The 19,623-nt window shown below is 43.6% G+C and overlaps 1 protein-coding gene and 1 pseudogene across 3 annotated transcripts in view; both read right to left on the reverse strand.

Moving 5' to 3' along the window:
• Positions 1-19,623, reverse strand: part of TRPC7 (transient receptor potential cation channel subfamily C member 7) — a 126,927-nt gene that overhangs the window by 80,303 nt on the left and 27,001 nt on the right. For all 3 annotated transcript variants that reach the window (XM_074313552.2, XM_074313551.2, XM_019740210.3), the window contains exon 3: positions 2,422-2,604. In XM_074313552.2, the coding sequence (XP_074169653.1) occupies positions 2,422-2,604 (183 nt within the window). The remainder of the gene's footprint in view (positions 1-2,421; positions 2,605-19,623) is intronic.
• On the reverse strand, positions 4,739-9,488 carry LOC141567198 (small ribosomal subunit protein eS4-like; annotated as a pseudogene).

Genomic DNA, 19,623 nt, shown 5'->3' on the forward strand with positions numbered 1-19,623 from the left:
ATACCGGGGTTGCCAAAAAAATGTATACAAGTGAACGCTTTGGTCACGTTGCTCAAGCAGTAGTTCGCTGTAATTAGAGGTGTCTGGACGCTGATGGTAACCACTTGAGCACCTCTTGTAATTGCAGACGTCAAATGTGACTTGTATTCATCTTTTGTTATCAGTATATATTGAGTATTACAATTTTAATACAATTTTTTCCTTTCTTAAAATGTGTATACATTTTTGTGGCACCCTCTGTGTATGTATATCAATTGTAAAAGGCAGTATATTTGTTAATAGACCTTGGTGCTATTCATTTTATAACTCAAAGACCCAGGGTTAGACTGTGCCCAGGCAAGCATGCTAAAGTTCATAAATTAAAACTGAAATCTCATTATAATATGAGTAAGCCTTTTTAATATTAGGTATTTCCACTGGTAAATCACAATAGAATAAATCAAGGAAGACTGAGTCTGTGTGCTGTCACCTGATGACACACAGTTTGAGCGAATTTACTCATTAGAGGTCTTTGCAGTGAGCAAGGCCGACATTTTATGCAGGTCGTTTATCATCGTCCTACTTACGGATTGCAGCATACATGTGACATTCATGATGGGTATTTCCTGAGACCTTTATGACTCCCCTAATTGGCAAATACCACTAGAGTAAATGGTTTCCCTCATAAAACCTTTTTATTCTGACCCGAACCATCATGTTCATGGAATGTTCCACTTTTTCTTCTTGTTCATCACGGCCATTTTGTACGGGGTAGTTGACAACGAGAGGGAACATGTAGCTACGAGGTGGTGGTGACCAGGCTTGTGGACTAGCTGACTGCTCTACCTTCAATGACAGTTTTCCTAAGAAGTTGGGATTTATGTTTCAGGAAAATGGCAAAGGCCTGCATTTCCTAAGCTATTGGAATTGCTCCTGAACAGCCCAAACTGTGAATGTAAATCTGCAGATGCCAAGCATCTCCTGGTCTTTGCATTGTTACTCTCTTCACTTTTCACTCTGCTGGGAGGCAGGCGGATGCTCTGGCTTGGGGAAGGAAGGAAATGCTTACAGTTCTGGAAACTCAAGCTCAATCTTTACCATTGTGTCTCCACAGCAGGGTTTGTTTGAACGTCAAGGTCATGGGTATCTCAGCAGCTTCAGGAAGGGATTGCTGTGCTTTGATGAAAAGCCTCAGTGAGCTCATGGGGTAGGCCGAAAAATGAGTTTCCCTGAGCTAAGAGAAAATCGGATTGTACTTGAAACTGCAGCCCGATTCCTCCCCTAGCATCATTCTGTGCTTTTGAATATTAATCTAAGGCCACCTTTCCCATGACTGATCAGTTTTATCTTTGGGATTCAGTGTCTTTAAAAAAAGCCATTTTTCTTAGAATTTTTGATTATTTAAAGTAAAAGGGCAGACAGATTTTATCAAACTTGGAAGCTCTCTCTAGATGAATGCCACAGATTATATATATATGTATATATATAGCTTGTTGAAGGATGGTTCACCCCAAACAAATTAAGACCATCAGGCAAGGGGAGAAATGCCCAGAGGCTGTTTGGGAGGCACTGAAAATATCCCCAGTATTGACCCTGGGAAATAGCCGGGGGGAAACAAACCCGGAAAGACGGATCAGCCATCTTGCTTATGTGGAAAGCACATTGATATTGAAACACATGGATCTTTGGAGCTCTACAGTTTTCATCAGGATGAATGACATTGTCTAACATAAGAGCTGATTGTAAGACTCCAGAGTTTATCTAAAGTGGAAACATAATTGAGAGTTGTGCCTTTGGACCTCAGCCTGACCAGCCGCTGTGCATCTGAGAGCTACTGGGTGCTCGTATCCGTTAAAGACACCTTGAGGCCAGTTGAGGGGGTGGGGTGAGCTTGCTCTTGTACAAGTCGCCCAAAGCTCCCTGCTGCGGACTTTCATAAGCCTTGGGAGTGACGTGCCTCTAAGCCTCCCAGAACCATAGATCCCACAAAGCCTCTCCACTAAAACGTTTTCTACATCATGAGTCCCCAGGCACACAGAAAAACCTCAATACACGCTGTTAAAAACCCTGAGTAATACGTTTCTCATGAAAACTTGGGAACTGGCCTGCTAGCTGATGGGCGCACTCACAGTGACCTGTGGCACTGCCCCTGCCCGTGGTTTGGAGACTGAACGTCTCCCCTTTGGTTCTCAAGGCTCATAAGCCTGTTCATGGAATAACTGGCATGATCTCTCTCTTTCTCTCCTGCTAGGCTGGGGGTGAAGGGAAGTGGGGGTGAGAGGGGCTCTGAGCAGTCCTGACAGGCTGGCAGTTCCCTGTCGAGAGAGAAATTGGGTAATTGGTGGTGTCACCGTCACCTTGTGGGAACATAACATATGCATGAGCGCACAGCTAGGCCAGCAGCCCTGCAGCGGGGAGGCCAAGGGAGGTGGGGAAGCTTACCTTCTTGACTTCGTATTTAATGGCGAGTTTGATCCGGCTCAGACTCGGACGGTGGTGGTCGGACCAGACTTGGAAGTTCACATCACCATTTAAAATCGCTTCCACCTCTTCTGTGTCTCGGCACAGGTCCAGCACGCCCACCACAAAATCCTTGCATTGCATAGATAACTTCCTGTAATCGTTCTAACAGAACAAAGAGAAATCAGGGGTGTGTCACACTGAGCCCCACAGATGGGCTTGCCCAGCACAGCAGTGTCGCTCAGCAACTGTCCACCAAGTGTGACATTACAGAGAGCATTGGAACCAGGGGATGTGTGAATCCAGGTGACAGGACGGTGTCTCTTGACACGACCACCTAGAGGGTATCTTCTCTGAGCCAGGATTTGTCCACGTGTACTGCAAAGGCCGACTGCACCAGAGGCACCTGGGGTGCCTGCTAAAACTCTAGGTACTGGGCCTGGGTGCAGACTTACTGACTCAGAATTCCTGGAGATGAGGCCCAGAAATCTGTCTTTCAACCTTCCCTAAGTGATTCTGATGCGCCCAAGCCCATCCTGGGCTCTTTCAAAGCAGCAGTTCTCTGTGCCCAGTTCTGAGGGGGGAGTAATGAGGAAATGAACTGAACTTTTAGGGCTGGTGGAAATAACACTTCACTCATTTACCACCGATCTAGAATGGTGACTACACAGGAAGTTTACTGGAAAGATACAGCTGATATGCTAACACTGGAAAAAATGTACACAGGTGTGCTTTTCTTTTTATGTGCTGGCAAATTTGTTAATTTATACCAAGTGTAATTTAACCAAACGTAATTTAACCAAATGTAATTTAAATTAACAGGATTCTTTCTTACCACAATCCTTTTGTATGGCAAATCATGGCTCCTTAAATTACTTGCCTGTTGAACAGATATTTTTAGACCTTGACCTTTTTGTTTGTTTGTTTGTTTGTCTTTGTTTTTTTTTTTTTTTTTTTTTTTTTTAATGAGTTCCCTCTGGAATTCTCTCTTCTCTTCCCTAGGTGTGCCTTTCTGAATTATCTGTGAGAGGCTGACTTCCTTTCCTAGTGACATGCCGACTTCTCTCTCCCACAAACAGACCGCTTCAGGTCCAGATAATGATCCAAAATGTGGGGCAAAAGCGTGCTTCATGTCACCCTCATACCACTGTCCCCCCAAATATTTTCCCCTTGAAGCGTCCTTGTTGCTTTCTTAGTTGAAACAAGTCTGTTCAGAAAGGACACAAAAGACAAGTGTCACTTTCAGTGCCAATCAGTGTCAGCAGCCCTCAAGCTGGTAAATGGCATTTGGTAAATAGGAGAGCAGTTTTGCCTTTCCAGAACTTGGATTTCTCAGCAAATAAATGGAGCCTGGCAAACTGCAAAAGCTCAACCGTTCTTCTGAATTAATGATTCTTGTCTCCTCCTAGCACTGCTTCATCAGAATGTCACTGTGCATTAGAGAAAGAGGTAAGTCAATGTTTGTTTGCTAGGAAAAGGATCAAGAAAGTGTTTTCAGGCACGAGTGGCTGCCCGTTATATATATATTAGGGAGAAGAAGGGAAATGCTGGTTGGAAAAAAGGACTGCTCAGCTCAGGCAGATTGTCATGGAGAAAAATTCAGGGAAAATACTTGAAGTGTTCTAGGTTTCAGCACCTGGTGCAGAGGAGGGTGGTGACATGCAGAGCTGTGTTTTGTGTCCCTGCCTCCCTCCCTCCCTCATTGAGAGCTTACTATGTATGAGGCAATGAAAAATTGGCAATGAACGAGGCAGCTGTGGTCACTGAGTAGTGCGGGGGTAGAGGCGGCTAGGGGTCCACTCTCAGGATTGCACGAGTGGAGCGCTAAGTACACTTGCTCAGTGCTTGTCCCAGCTAAGATATTGTGAGAGCCCTGATGAGCCAGAGGTGGGAGGCTCAAGGGACACTGGGCTCAGTGGAATGGACAAGAAGGGTCGCCTTATCACATGGACCCATTCAACTCTGGCAAGCCCGCTGCTGCAGCTCAGCTCCCCTGAGTCTGGCCCCTATTCCGTAAAGTTTATTGTCTCTTTTTCAAGAACAAGGAATCTGCCTATTATTGCCCGTTCCTGGTAAAACGTGAACTTCCCAGTAGCTACACATGACCTCAGCTCTTGGTGGAAACTCCTGCCTAGAGCCGAATGCACGGATGGATGTGGTAAAGGAGTGGAAAGGGGTTAACCCAGCCCTTGGCCCAAGCCCCACATGCTGGGAGCAAGTCAGACTGAACTGCCTCAGAGCCTCTGCACATTTCTGGCTTCAGCAAGTTAGGATACAAGGTACCATTTCCTGGAGATGTTCACTTCCCTGGGCTGTCAGCTAGCCTGGCCGTAAGACGGGGAGACACACCAGAGCGAGCACTTAGGTTTTGCCTTGTGCATCAGACACTCAGGCTGGAAGGCAACAAGCCTGGTGTCTGCAGATGGCTGGAAGGGACAGAGGACCCTCCGTGTCTGCTAGGAACATGGAGATGACGTGGATGTGGAGAGCTGTAGATAGGAGGGTCATGGCATGGCCCCAGCTTCCCAGAGAGCCTAGGTGACCATCTCTGGGGAATTGTGATGATGATTTCCTGGGTCAGCTTGAGCTCAGTGAGACGTCCAAGCCGTACTCCTCAACTTTAGTTGAGACACACACGCAAGACTTCACAGGTGCCCTTTTAAAAATAATATTCCTGCACACTGAAGTCTGCCAGTCCCAACAGGTGACAGATGTTTTACCTGCTCATCTCACTCAATCTTGTGAAAACCTCATGATGGAAGGACTACTAGCATTTCCAACTTATAAGTGGGGAAGCTGAACTCAGAGACAAACTAAGAGAATGAATCTACTTCTCCTTGTGCAGTAGTCCCCTTATCTGCAGGGGGTACGTTCCAACACACACCCAATGCAAACTGATAGTACTGAACCCTACATATACTGTTCTTTCTATACATATATACCTTTATTAAGGTTTAATTGATAAATTAGGCACAGTAAGAGATTAACAACAACAAAAATAGAACAATTATACTGTAGTGACAATTATGTGCATGTGGCATTATTAAGTAAAGTAGGGGTCTTTTATACAAGCGCCGTGATGCCATGATAATTGATTTGGTAACAGACGGTGGTGCTAAGTGGCTGACAGGTACGTAGCTGCACAGCACGGAGGCTTTGGACACCGGGATGATTCATGTGCGGGATGGGCTGGAGCGGGATGGCACAAGGGTTCAACACACTACTCAGAACAGTGTGCAATTTAAAACCCATGAATTGTTTATTTCTGGAATTTTCCATTTAAGATTTTGGACTGTGGTTGACTGCATGTAACTACGGAGAGTGAAACTGCGGATAAGGGGGACCACTGTCTCAGTAACTTACGCATCTCGGGGTCACGCTCTCACCTTCCCTGAAGAGTTTAGCTCCTGTTTCACCATCACTCTCCCAATATTACTGCTGTTATTATTTTTGGTGGTTTCAGTATCTGGGAAGATGACCCTCCCGTTAGCCAGCTCTGTCATTTCCTTCACAGCATCTTTTCCAGTGACCTCATTGGGGACTCTAACTCTGCCACTCATTCTCTTAATTATTCCCAATGTATCCCTGATCCTAACTTCAAGTCTCCCTCTCTGCTCACCACCTCCTACGTGTCCAGTTCACTCCCTCTGGGACCCCAACTCGAGCCATCCTTTGATTCCCCCAGACTTACAAACCATTGACCATACCACCTTTTCACTGGTTTTCATCCCTCTTAGGTTCCTCCTCGCAGAGCTTACAGTTCACGGGCAATCATTATAATCATCCCTGCACATATTATCAGTTGTCTTGCCCCCATCTTATCTCGTCGTCCTCACTGGATAAAAGCCTGACCTCGCTTGAGTCTAATTCCCCGCTGCTCTGCTGCTGCCTCTGCAATGCAAGTATGTCTGGAGCGCGCTCGGCTCTCAGCCCCCTACCTCAAGTAGGCCTCAGTGCCTTGGGCAGTTCCCCCCCCCCCCCAAACCAGTGTTTCCTACCTTTCCCTCTCCTCAGTCTTCTGACACCCCCTCCCCTCCTACCTCCCAGGTAAGGGCCTTGGAAAATAGAAGTCATCCGAGGAGCATGTGTCCTACCTTCATGCATCTGTGCTCATGGACTGTTTTTCTTTCCAGTGGATGAACTGCCCAACTCCTGTCTAAGGCAGCTCCTCCACTGTGTGCTGCATATCAGGCCTTGTGCCTACTCGTGGCCACGGCTGCTGACTCACTGTGCAAACATGCTGCTGCTCTTTGATCTTCATATGGGATTTCTCATGACCCTACTTCCCTCTCCAATCACTACTCCTGAATGCGTGCTCTACACTCAGCCTTTGCAGTGCCCTCCTTGTACTCTTATCCCGTTTAATAAGGCGTTCACACCTATACCACGGCCTCCACGGACACGGTACTTATCAAAGTCACAAGTGACTTTCATGTTGCTAAATGGTCTGGTTGGGTCCCAGTCCTCACCTTACGTGACCTGTGCTTTGACAGAGCTGATCATGTCCTCCTCCTCAATACAAATCCTTCAGTTGGCTTCCAGCATAACATACGCTTCTATGACTTTTCTTCCAGAACGACTACTGTTTGCATTTGTTATTGATTCATTCTTACATCCCTGATGTGTTAATTTCGGCATGCCCCAAAGATGTGCCCAGTCCTTTGAATTCTTCTTTTGTCTATTTACACTCACTGCCTTGGTGATGATCTTATCTAAAGTCATAAGTACCATCCATATGCTGATGACTCCCAAATTTATATCTTCAGCCCAGTGTTTTCTCCCGAACTTGACTCATATATATCTAATTGCCAACTTGATATTTCCATTTGGATGCTAAATTGGCATTTCAAACTTAACAAAACTAACTCTGGATCTAGTCTTCTCCTGCTTACTTGGTCAACCCACCCTTTCAATTGTTCAGGATGAAAAATATTGGATTTATCCTTGATTCTTCTCTTCCTCTCACACCTGACATGTAATTCAATCGCATATCCTGCCAGCTGTACCTTCCAAATATGTGTGTATATGTATATGTATATGTAGATCTAGATGCAAAATCTGATCTCTTTTCACCAATTCTGCTATTTCTACCTTGGTCCAAACCATTGTCATCTCTTGCTTGGACTAATCCGAGAGACTCCTGCCTGGTCTCCCTGATCCAGTCCTGGTCCTCCATACTGACCCTCCTCCCACATCAGCTGGAGGGATACTTAGGAAAAGAAAAGGATCATGGCACTGATCTGCTTAAACCCTCCAGGGCTCCCTATCCACTCAAAGTAGAGTTACTATACTGTCCCCTAAGGACATATATTATCAAGCCTCTCCATTCTCTCCCTGGTATTATTTCTTATGGTTCTCTCCCTCCCTCAGTCTATTCCAGCCACTCTGACCATCCCCTTGCTGTTCTTCAAACACACTTGGCATGGACCAGATCTTTGTACTGGTTATTCTCTTTGCTTGGAAAGCTCTTTTCCCAGGTATCTGCATGAACAACTTTCTCAGTTCCTTCAAGTCTTTGCTCAAATGTCACTGTCTCAGAAGCCTTCCTTGACTGTCTTTAAAAAAAATGTAACCCTTCTCCATTTGTCATCACCCCTTCCTGCCTTTTTTTTTTGGATTTTTTTTCGTAGTACTTACGACCATACAGCATATGTTTTACTTTTTTATTTATTGTCCCTGTCCTCCACTAAAATGTAAGCTTGAGGGCAGTAATCTTTCCTGTTTTGTTCACAAATATCTCACTGAAGCCCAGAACATTTCCTGGAACAAGCAAATACTTGTTGAATCAATTGGAGCAGTGTACTTGTCTAAGATGACATAGTACTAAGTGGTAGAGCCCAGATTTAAAACAGGTTGGTTGGTCTGACTTCCCGCCCCCTCTCTTCCCTCTCGCCATGTTGCCTCTTGCTGAGGAGCGTGCTCCCTTCTAGTTAGCACACTGTAAAAACTAGAGGCTTAATTGAGGCCGACTCTTAACCTAACTTGGGGAAATAAAGGGTGGGCAGCGGTACGCATATTTGATCCCCAACAGACTCTAGTGTAGTGGGTGAGCGCACAGGTTTTAAAGTCAGAAAGACCTGGCATTTGAACGCCAGTTTTGCTACTTGTCAGCTGTGGGAAACTGAGCAAGCCATTAACTCTTCAGCTGCTCAGTTTTTAATCTGTAATACTACACACATCACACAATCATTGAGAGAATCAGTGCTACAACAGTGTAAAATGCTTAGTATAGTTAACAGTAAAGAACAGAAATAACAAAATAAATGAAAACCGAAGTAAATGAACATTGATAATAGAAATAAAGCTTATAAATGGTAATTGTTATTATCTCATTTTGACCATTGATTTCAAACTCTTGACCTCTTGCTCTGTGTTTTTTAATTACTGGAGTGGGAGCAAGACTGGCCTGTGGGGAGGAGGATGCAGAACACTGGAGAACCCACAAAACTGTGCTCTGAATCATTCCCTTCTCCTCATCTCTGGTGACTGCACCAGTCCTTCCCAGGGTAGCACCCCCGGTCACCATGCACAGGTTACCAGTGTTGAACTTGGTGTAATCTGTGATCTTGCCAGTCCCCAGATCAGTCTGAATGTTGTTCACCTTGATGAGATCAGGGTAATGGATAGTGTCAGCACTACGGCTCACCAGATGAGGGATTTCTTTTGTGCCCGTAAAGATCTTTCTCATTTCGCACAACTTTCATTTGGCTTCTTTAGGAGTAATACAAGGAACAGCAAAGAACCCTTGGTGTCGTAATCAGACAGACGTTCTCTCTAGTCCTGTCAATGCTGATGACCTTTGTAAAACCAGCAGTGTAGGTTGTATCAGTGTGGACTTTGCCGTCCGTCTCAGTGAACTGCTATACTCGTAGGTAGCTCTTTACTTAATCTCCTATTAGGGCCTACTCGAGTCTGTTCTTAAAGAAAGTGACAAGGGGAGCCATTCTTAGCTTGTGGGTACTGGGGAATGGGAGAGTAAGCACACCAGTCGGTTTGTCCAGATTCAGTGCTTTGAAGCTGCTACACGCTACACTGTTTCTTGGGACCATGAGCTGGGGCTGTGCTGGGCATGGAACCAAGAGGCCCTAGAGTTTTGCCTTTTCCAAAATGTCATACTAATGAACTTACATATTATAGAACTTTTTGAGACTGGCTTCTTGCACGCAGTATATTTCCTTCAAGATTCATCCATGTCGTTGCATGTATCAGTTAATTTCTTTTTATTTCACATCGGATGCATGCATGTCTCAGTTTGTTTATACATTAACTCATTGAGGGACATTTGGTTCCCAGTTTTTAGCAATTGAGTAAAGCTTCTATAAACTTTTATGTGAATGTTCTTTAGGGTAAATATCTAGGAGTGGGATTGCTGAGTATATGGTAAGTGTATGTTTAACTTTATGAGAGACTGCCAATCTGTTTCTGGAATGGTTGTACCGTTTTGCATTACTACCAACAAATTATGAGAGTTCTGGCTGCTCCATATTCTTGCCGGTACTTGGTATGGTCAGTTTATTTTCAGTGTGGTGGTATCTCCTTGTGGTTTTAATTTGCATTCCCTAATGCTTAATGATGTTGAGCATCTTTCTGTGTGTTTATTTGCCATCTTTGTATCTTTAATGAAGTGTCTCTGTTCAAATCCTTTGTCCATTTTTGAAAAAAATTGAGTTTATTTTCTTATTGAGTTTTGAAAGTTCTTATATATATTCTGGATATAATTTCTCTTAAGAGAGAGGGTTTGTACAAGTGTTGACGAGGATGTAGCGAAAAGGGTGCCCTTGTACCCTTTTGTGTTGATGGGACAGTAAATTGGAAAGGCACTATGGAAAACAGTGTGGAGGTTCCTCAAAAAATTAAAAATAGAACTATCATATGACCCAGTGATCCCAATTTAGGCTATTCATTCAAAGAAATCCAAAATGCTAATTTGAAAAGGCATATGCACCCCTCTTTTCATGGCAGCACCATTTACAATAGCTGAAATATGTAAGCAACCAGAGTGTCCGTTAATAGACAAATGGATAAAGAAGAGGTGGTACATATATACAATGTAACATTACTCAGCCATAAAAAGAATGAAATCTTGCCATTTACAGCAACATGGATGGACCTAGAGGGTATTATACTGAGTGAAATAAGTCAGACAGAGAAAGACAAATACCATATGATTTCACTTATATGTGGAATCTGAAAAACAAAATAAATGAACAAACAAAACAGAAACTCATAGATACAGATAAACATTTTGATGGTTTCCAGATAGGAGGGGGCTTGAGGGATGGGTGAAAAAGGGGGAGGGATTAAGAAGTACAAATTGCTAGTTATAAAAATAGTAATAGGGATGTAAATTACAGCATAGGGAATATAGTCAATAATATTGTAGTAACTATGTTTGGTGTCAGATGGGTACTAGACTTACCAGGGTGATCATTTTGTAAGTTATATAAATGTCTAATCACTATGTTGTACACCTGAAACTAATATAATATTGTATCTCAACTATAATTGAAAAATTTAAAAAAGATAGGATTTATAAATATTTTCTCTCAGTATGACTTATTTTCATTTTCTTAACAGTATCTTTCAAATAATAGAAATTTTAAATTTTGGTGACGTCAGTTTATCATTTTTTTTTTCTTTTACAATTGTGTTTGGTGTCACAGGTAAGAAATCTTTTCTTAAGACAAAGTCATAAATATTTTTTTCTCCTAAGTTCTCCTCTAGAAGTTTTATAGTTTAGGTTTTATATTTAGGTCTATGAACATTTTTGTTAACTTTCTTACAAGGTATGAAGTATAGGTCAAAGTTCCTCTTATTGCATGTGGATGTTCATATGTTTTGGCCTCATTTGTTGAAATATACTTTTCCATTGAGTTGCTTTTGTACATCTGTAAAAAATTGTTGACATATTTGTATAGGTTTGTTTCTGTGCTCTCTATTCTGTTTCCTTGATCTAGGTATCTATTATTTCACTAGTTCCCACTATCTTTATTTTCGTAGTTTGAATATTAAGTCTTAAAGTGAGGTACTTTGAGTCCTCCAACTTTGCCATTCCCTTCAAATTGTTTTGGCTGTTCTCATTTCTCTCTCTCTCTCTCTCTCTCTCTCTCTCTCTCTCTCTCTCTTTGTGTATATGTATATACACACACACAAACCCATGTACATACACACACACATACATATGCTTGTTCATATCTACAAGAAATTCTGCTGGTATTTTCATTGGAATTGTTTAGGGAGAACAGACATCTTGACACTTGAGTCCTCCAAACCATGAACATGGTATATCTCTCAATTATTTTGGTCTTTCTTGATTTCCTTCATTGGTGTTTTACAGCTTTCAACTTACAGATTCTACATATGTTTTATAAGACTTATATCTAAGTATTTAATTTTTCAGTTGTTGGAAATACTTTTTTAAATGTTTGGTTTCGAATTTTCTTACTGTATGTAGAAATATGATTGATTTTTGTATGTTGACCTTATATCCTGTGACCTGGCTAAAGTCACTTACTGGTGCTTTGTAGATTCCTTGGAATTTTCTGTATAGACAAACATGTCTGCAAATATGAATTTACTCTTGAATGTACAGTTAGCTTAGATACATTTTTTAATATGACAAAAAATGGTCAACAACATGCTTTTATATTGGTTTGAAGATTCACAAAGCATTATTTTTAGGAACAATATTTCAACAAATTTTTGACAGCTTTCAACCCAAGCTTATTGGCTCAGAACTTCTTATTTTTGGTCAATGTATTGAACAGGTTTTGAATATTCATCCACCATTTTTTTCTTAGCTCTACTCAACAACAGATATTGACAGAAAGTCTTTGGTTTTCAATTGGTCCAGAATTTCTTCCTTTTTTTTTTGGTCCATAAAGTTTCACAAACTCAGTTATTATTGAGATGAATCTCTGGCTACAACACAGAGCACAAACCAAAACCATTTAACATGTTATGTTGCTATTTTGAATTTTTTGTGCTGATGCTATTGCTTTGACAACACTAATTTCAGGAAATTATTAGTTTGCTTGACTTTGGTTAAAATCCCTAACTCTCAAATATTTTCAAAGCTACTGACAAACTTAAATAAAAAAAGAGAGAGAAGCTTATTACTCTCTTTGGTCAAAAGTTAAATTAATTTTTCAGATTGATGCTGTGGAGACACCCACACAACACAGGATAATTAACCCTCATTTCTCAATGGAGACCTTAGCAATTAGATTCAAAAAGAGTGTGGGCTTCAAATCCACTCCCCTCTTTCCTCCCTCCTGAGACCCAGTTATAGAGAAGGAATGTTTATTGAAACCTTCAACTGAAATACAAATGGAGATAAATTAAGTGTGCATGCTGTAAACCTGTTTTCTGCTTTTGACATTTAGGCTGAATTTGTTTAAGAAATGATTACAGTAACAGTTTACAATGAAAGTGTTCTAAGCATTTTAGTATTTCATTAAATGGTCACAGTTACCCTATAAACCTGATAGTTTGTTATTCCCAAATAATACGACTGAGAATTGACCATTGGATTTAACAGCTTGGAGGTAATTGGTCACCTTGATGGGAACACTTTTGGGAGAGTAGAGGGCATGACTGGTGAGGATTAAAGAATGAGAAGAAGAGAGAAGAACTGGAGCCAGCTATATAAACATCTCTTTTGAGGAATTTTATTGCAAAGGAGGGTAGAGAAATGGTTAAGTAGCTGATTGGAGAAGTACGAATAAGAGAAGCTTCCTTTTTTTCCTTCTCCTGCCCCTCTGTCCCTCCTCCTGATGGGAGAAACCATACTATTTTGTATGTTGATGGGAGTTTTTATAGTAGATTAATATCTAGTAGATTAATATAGTAGATTAATATCATCCACTGATATCAACATTGTATATGATATCAGTGGATGGTATTAATTCAGTAGTTCAATAACATAGTGTTATTTCAGATGATTGGATGTAGTGTATATGTGGAGAAATGAATTTAGATAGAATCACGTATGGTTATAGTAGGAGGAAGGTCAAGTAGGAGGGTGAGGATGCTAGTGAGTGTATGCATTGGTGGTGAGAATCTATAACATTTTTTTTCTATTGTTTCAGTTATTTTTTCATTGAAATAGGAAGAAAAATTATCAGCTGAGAGTAAGAATTGGGAAGGATGTGATGGAAGATTGAGGAGAGGAGGTCTGAGAGAGTTTTTTAGGAGAATTTAAGAGAGAATGGATTCGGAAGACAGGATACGATTGCTGGAGAACAGTAAGAGCCCATTTGAAGTTCATGGTCAGAAATTTAAAATGAGAGTAGCTAATGTAGTTGATGTTTTCAAACTACTTCCACCTCCCTGGATGCTAGTGTGGAGTAGGTAAAGATTTAGATTTTACCAGAATTGTATTTTTGCCAAAGAATACAACAAATCATGAGAGGGGCAGAGGAATTGAGGGGTATGTGATGGAGATTATAATGACAGTCCATGGAATTCAGGCTGGTGTGGAGGGAGACTGGGCTTCCCGGGGAGAAGGAAAGTGGGGAAGGTAGTTAGAAAAACAAGACCCAACTCTATGTTGTCTACAAGAAACCCACAGTCAATATGAAGTTGCAGTTTCTTACAAAACTAAATACACTCTTACTATATGTTCCAGCACCCGTGCTCCTTGGTATTTACCCAAAGGAGTCAAACACTGTGTCCACACAAAAACCTGTACATGTATGTTTATAGCAGCTTTATTCATAATTGCCAAAACTTGGAAGCAACCAAGAGGTCCTTCAGTAGGTGATGGATAAACAAACTGGTCCATCCAGACAGTGGAATATTATTCAGTGCTAACAAGAAATGAGCTATCAAGCCATGAAAATACATGGAGGAAGCTTTAATGCATATTACTAAGTGAAAAAAGCCAATCTGAAAAGGCTACATACTGTATGATTTCAACTATATGATATTCTTGAAAAGATAAAACTATGGAGATAGTAAGAAGATCAGAGGTTTCCAGGAGTTAGTGGGGAGGGAGGGATGAATAGGTAGAGCACGGGATTTTTAGGGCAATGAAACTATGATACTGTAATGATGGATACATGTCATTATGCATTTGTTCAAACCCATGTACGACACCAAGAATGAGCCCTAATATAAACTATGAACTCTGAGTGATTGGGTCAATGTAGGTTCATCAGTTATAATAAATGTACCACTCTGTGGGGGGAGGTTTATAATGGGGGAGGCTGTGCATCGGTGTGGTGGGCAGGGCGTACGTGGAACGCTGTACCTTCTGCTCAATATTGGTGTGAACCTAAAACTGCTCTGAAAATAAAGTCTATTAAAAAAAGATGATTAGATTAGTGAGTTGGAGGGCCTGGGGGCAGGCAAGAGGGACAGAGTTGGGATATTAGAGGGAGATAGAAACTTTGAGCAAGTAGAGTGTGAGGTATGATGCTCAGGATTATGGAGAGTTTGCATTTACTGATCATGACGGGTGTAGGCTCCTGGTGACTGGAGTGAGGTCGCAAGAGGAGATGGGTTCATTGAGAGGATGGTCTGTATATATGTTCAAGTGCCAAGAATTGAAACAGCAGCGGCTGAAACCACGGAGAACTGACAGTGACCCATTGTTGCAGGCTGCAGTGATGAGGATTGATTATAACCTGATGAAATATGATTCAGAGCTGAATATTCTTACGGAGGAGAGAAGGAGACAGGTCTGGACGCGGTAGAGAACAGCAAGACCCCTGGGCCCAGTGGTATGAAAGGCTGTGGGAGCAAAAGCAGCCCCACGTGAGAGGGCTGCTGGGGGAGTGCGTCTTCGGGGAGCCAGTCTTTAGAAGGAGCAAAAAGGTGCTGCATCTCCAAGAGGGGCAATGACGGGTGACCTTACTGATGAGGAACTGTGGCTTCCAGATGGTGAAGTGGGAGGGTGTCTGGGGTGGAGGAAGGGGTGGGGTTATGAGGATGGAGTGGGGACATGAGGAGTCTGTGGAGAATCAATTGTCCATTCTGAGTGGTGACCTGGGAGACAGTGGCAAAGATGTACAGTGGCATTAAAACAGTTAAATTATCGCGAGAAGTCAATGAGGCCAAGTAGGTGAGGTGTATGGCACTTAGGTCACGCTCAGGACCTTTTAGCTAAGAAAGGAAAGCCCCCTCCCTGGCCTTCCAGCACCCCCGTCTGCATGGCCCCCACTCAGTCGGCGGATGAGAAACTGGAATGCTAAGATTTAACACACATGGCTGAGTCCTTATTAATCGTAACTGGAATCACTGAAATAATTAGTGGATGTCAAATGCAGGGTAAGGACCTGAGTCTGGCGCTGGTTATTGCAGATGGAAATTGAAAAGCTTCAATCCCTGTTTTAGCTTTCATGCACACACTTAATTGTTTCATTAACCTTCACCATATCAGTAAGCCCGTACTCCGAAGGATCATAAAAGGCAAATCCCCCTCAGCATTTAATCTCCAATTAGGAAGGCAGATCCAAGGGAGGTGATTCAAGTTCAGCACATGGGTCAGGTAGCCAGCATTTCTGGTCTTGGCTTTCCCAGGGGGACCGAGACAGCCCCTAGGGTTCCCAGGGGGACCGAGACAGCCTCAGAATCCAGGGTTCTGCCCCAGGGTGGGTGGATAGGGCTGGCTCCCTGCTCCAGTGACCCTCTCAAAGGCCGACTCTGTTCTGCCATTGGTCACCCACTGCCTCCTGGAGTTTATATTTGCTCTCTGCAGGACGCCTTTATTCATCCCAAGCTTACTCCCTGCATTTCCCAGCGAGGTCTCTGTGTTCTAAGTGTTTCAAGATTTGAGAAAGATGATTGTATGTGAGCCATTGGTGATCTTAGAATTTTTCAGCACAGGCCTGGTCAGTCTTCACATGAGAACGATGACTGGGGGGTTAGTGCTTGGGCTCTAGAATCAGAGTGTCTGGGTTCAAATCCCAGCTCTGCTGCATACCGGCTGTGTGATTTTGAGCATATGACTTAATGTCTCTGTGCTCTAATCTGTATAATGGGATGATAATGCTATTTACAGGGTTGTTGCAAGGAGTACAGTAAATAAGATAATCCATTTCAATTGCTTAATAGTATGTGACAAGTATTAGCCAGTATTATGATACCCGTGGCTTACAGGTTAGCATAGGGTATAAACGTGGCAAATGTCTCACTTTTGAGGTGTGGCTCTTCAAGTGCCTTTTGTAACAAAGCTGACTCAGCCCTGGCTCCATTCAGTTCCACAGCTTCCCCCCACCCCAACCCTGCCCCCATGGCAGTCCTCGGGTAGAAGCACAGCAGAGCAGAGCTTGGCGCAGAGTCCTTGGTGATTGACAGCGCAGGTGCGGGCCCCTGGGTGCAGAGCCTGACTCTGCAGGTGACTCTGCAGTCCTTTCTTAGCCAGGTGGTGTTGACAGTGTTCTGTTGATACTGTGGTTTCCAACTCGATTTTTGGTTTCTTCATTGGCAGCTCCTGACACTGTAAGGGGCTCCTTAATCCATCACCATGACATTGTAAAGTCCTAGAAGTAATGATTTACTTTACTTGTTGGCTTTACTTGTTGGCTTTGTAACGAGGCCCCTCTGAGGGACTCAGAGGCTTGCCTGAGGGTAGAGGCTGTCTCTCAAGGAAACAGATGAGCAACTCAAGCAAGAGCTTATCCACTAGCCAGCAGGTATATTTGAGCACCCACTGTGTGCCCGGCACTGGGGTACAGACCTAAATAAGACAGCCTTTGCCCTTGAAGACTTCAGGATCTTTCTAGAAAGAACGACAAGTAACCAGGTAAGGCCCACAAGGTGACATAAGTGCCTTGGGACATGCCAGCCAGCTACCGGTAGGAGGGACTTTCGAGAGGAAGCAGAGTCTAAACTGAGACCTGAGGATGAATGAAGCTGGCGGGTGTGTGTGTGTGTGTGTGTGTGTGTGTGTGTGTGTAAGTGTAACAGGAAATGGACACTCCAGAAGAGGGACTGGCGAGTACAAAGGCCCAGAGGGGAGAGAACCTTGGCCAAGGTGTGGATTGGGACAGTTACTAGCTGCTTTCACCGTAGCATGGTTCTGTGCACAGGTTATGCGCAGTGTGTTTTACATAATTTCTCACGGTTAAACAAACATGGATGTGCTTGTGCATCCAGAGAGGAATTCAGGCACTCTCTGCACATCCTTATCCAGACTGAAGATTCTGCCTGCTTCTCTCTTGCTGGGCTCCCAGAAGAGCCTCTCCTCAGCTTTCTGCTTTTTCTGCCGGTGGTTCCAGCAGACTGAAGGCAGGTCTGCCTGTGTGAGCCTTGCCCCATCCCCTTTCCCCACAGCTTGGCCTCCCCGGGAGGCTTGGGGATTCCCTTCCCCCTCTCTGAACACTGTTCTCATTTTATCCCTCCACCCCCCACCCCTGTTTATCTGCGTCTATCTCTCCTTCTCTCTCTCTCACATACATGACTCTCTCAGCCATAGGTCAGTGCGAGTCAGTGAAGATAAGGCAGGCACGGCCGCTGTCCTCAGGGAGCTGACAGACCAGAGGGAAAGACAGACAGTGACGGTCCCGTGACACAGTGTGATGAGGATTTCTCCTTTTTGTGCAAATTAGACCTGAGTTTCTTTCCACCCGGTCTCATAGTAATTCCTTAGAAAACATTGTCTTCCAGACAAACCCAGCTGGTAAGCAGTAGAAATAGTATGAGCCTGTTAGCACAAAAGCTTGAGTGCTTTCCAGTAATCCATCCCTAAAAAGGTGTTCCCCTCAGCTCAGCAGGGGCTTACTGAGCCTCCTGTGTTCAAGAAGCTGTGCCCAGCACTGGAGACGGAAGGAGGAGTGATGTGGTCACCGCTCACCCACGGGGAGACCCACCACCCGGTTATTGCAGTATCTGGCGGTGCCAGTCATTCATTTAACACACACCCATTGAGTACCCACTGCGTTCCAGCCACTGTGCTAAATCTTTGAGTTATGGCTATAAGCAAAACAGACAGCGTCCTGCCTTCTTGGGACTTATGTTTTACTGGGGTGTGGGGACTGCAAATCGCTGTCTTAGATAGATGCTTAGGTGGGAACTCTCTGTGGAAGCGGCTTTGGATAGAGAGTTGAAGTTGGTGAAAGAGGGAGCTGTGTAGATTTATGAGGAAAGAGGGTCTGGACACAGGGTCACCAGTGCAAAGAAGGAGACGAGTACAAAGCCAGAAGAAGGAGACTGTCGGGTGTTTTCGAGGGATGGGGACAAAGTGGGTGATCAGGACAACAGGAAGAGAGGAGGGCAGAGGAACAGCAGGGCACAGATGGCCAAAGCCCTGACAGGCACTTGTCAGGACAGTGGCTTTTACTCTGGTGAGATGGGGAGTCATTGATGGGTTTCAAGAAGTGGAGTGAACATGATCGGATGCTTGAAGAGGATCACTCGCTGTGGGATGGGATAAATTGTAAGGGGCAAGAGCAGAAGCAGGAAGACCAATTAAAAGGCTGTTGCAGTTACCCAGGGGAGAGGTGAAGGTGGCCTGGATCAGAAAGGTAATAGGGAGTGAGAGGTGTCGGATTCTGGGTACCTTTGACAGATAGAGCCAAGAAGATTTGTTGACGAATTAGATTTGGGGGTGGGGGGGAGGGAGGGAGAGAGAGAGAGAGAGAGAGAGAGAGAGAGAGAGAGAGAGAGAGAGAGAGAGAATATGACTGAGGTTTTTGGCCTGAGCCACTAGGAAGATAGTTGCCATCTGTGAGATGAGCCCTGTGTTAAATTAGCTCATGGTTTACCAGATATTTCCTCCCTCCTGGTCTCCATGAGGCCTGTATATTTCCTTCCCCATTGATGTTGAGCTTGGCCATGGGACTTGCTTTAACCTATGAAATGACAATGTGTGACCTCTAAACCTAGGTCTTAATAAGAGGCATCGTGCATTTTCCCTTGGCCGTCTGGGAGCTCTGACTTTTCCCAAGAGAAGAATGTGCTGTAGGTTACCACTGCCTATTTGTAGAGCGGCCTCCACCCATGACCCACAGACTTCTGAACATGATAATAAATGACGTGTAGACTGTTGACTTTGGGGTGGTTTGTTACACAACATTATTGTGGCAATCACTGGCTGATAAAGGAACAGAGGTAGGTGCAGTGCTTTGGGACATCGACATGAAAGGCCGGCTCTTAGTCCTGTCTGGGTATTCAGGAGATAAATTGTTGCTGAGTCTTGGAGGGTAAATCAGAGTTACCTAGTTCAAGAGGTGGAGGAAG

This window comes from Rhinolophus sinicus, chromosome 5 (assembly GCF_057876585.1).
Source record: "Rhinolophus sinicus isolate RSI-liver-muscle chromosome 5, RSI-T2T, whole genome shotgun sequence".
NCBI lineage: Eukaryota > Metazoa > Chordata > Mammalia > Chiroptera > Rhinolophidae > Rhinolophus > Rhinolophus sinicus.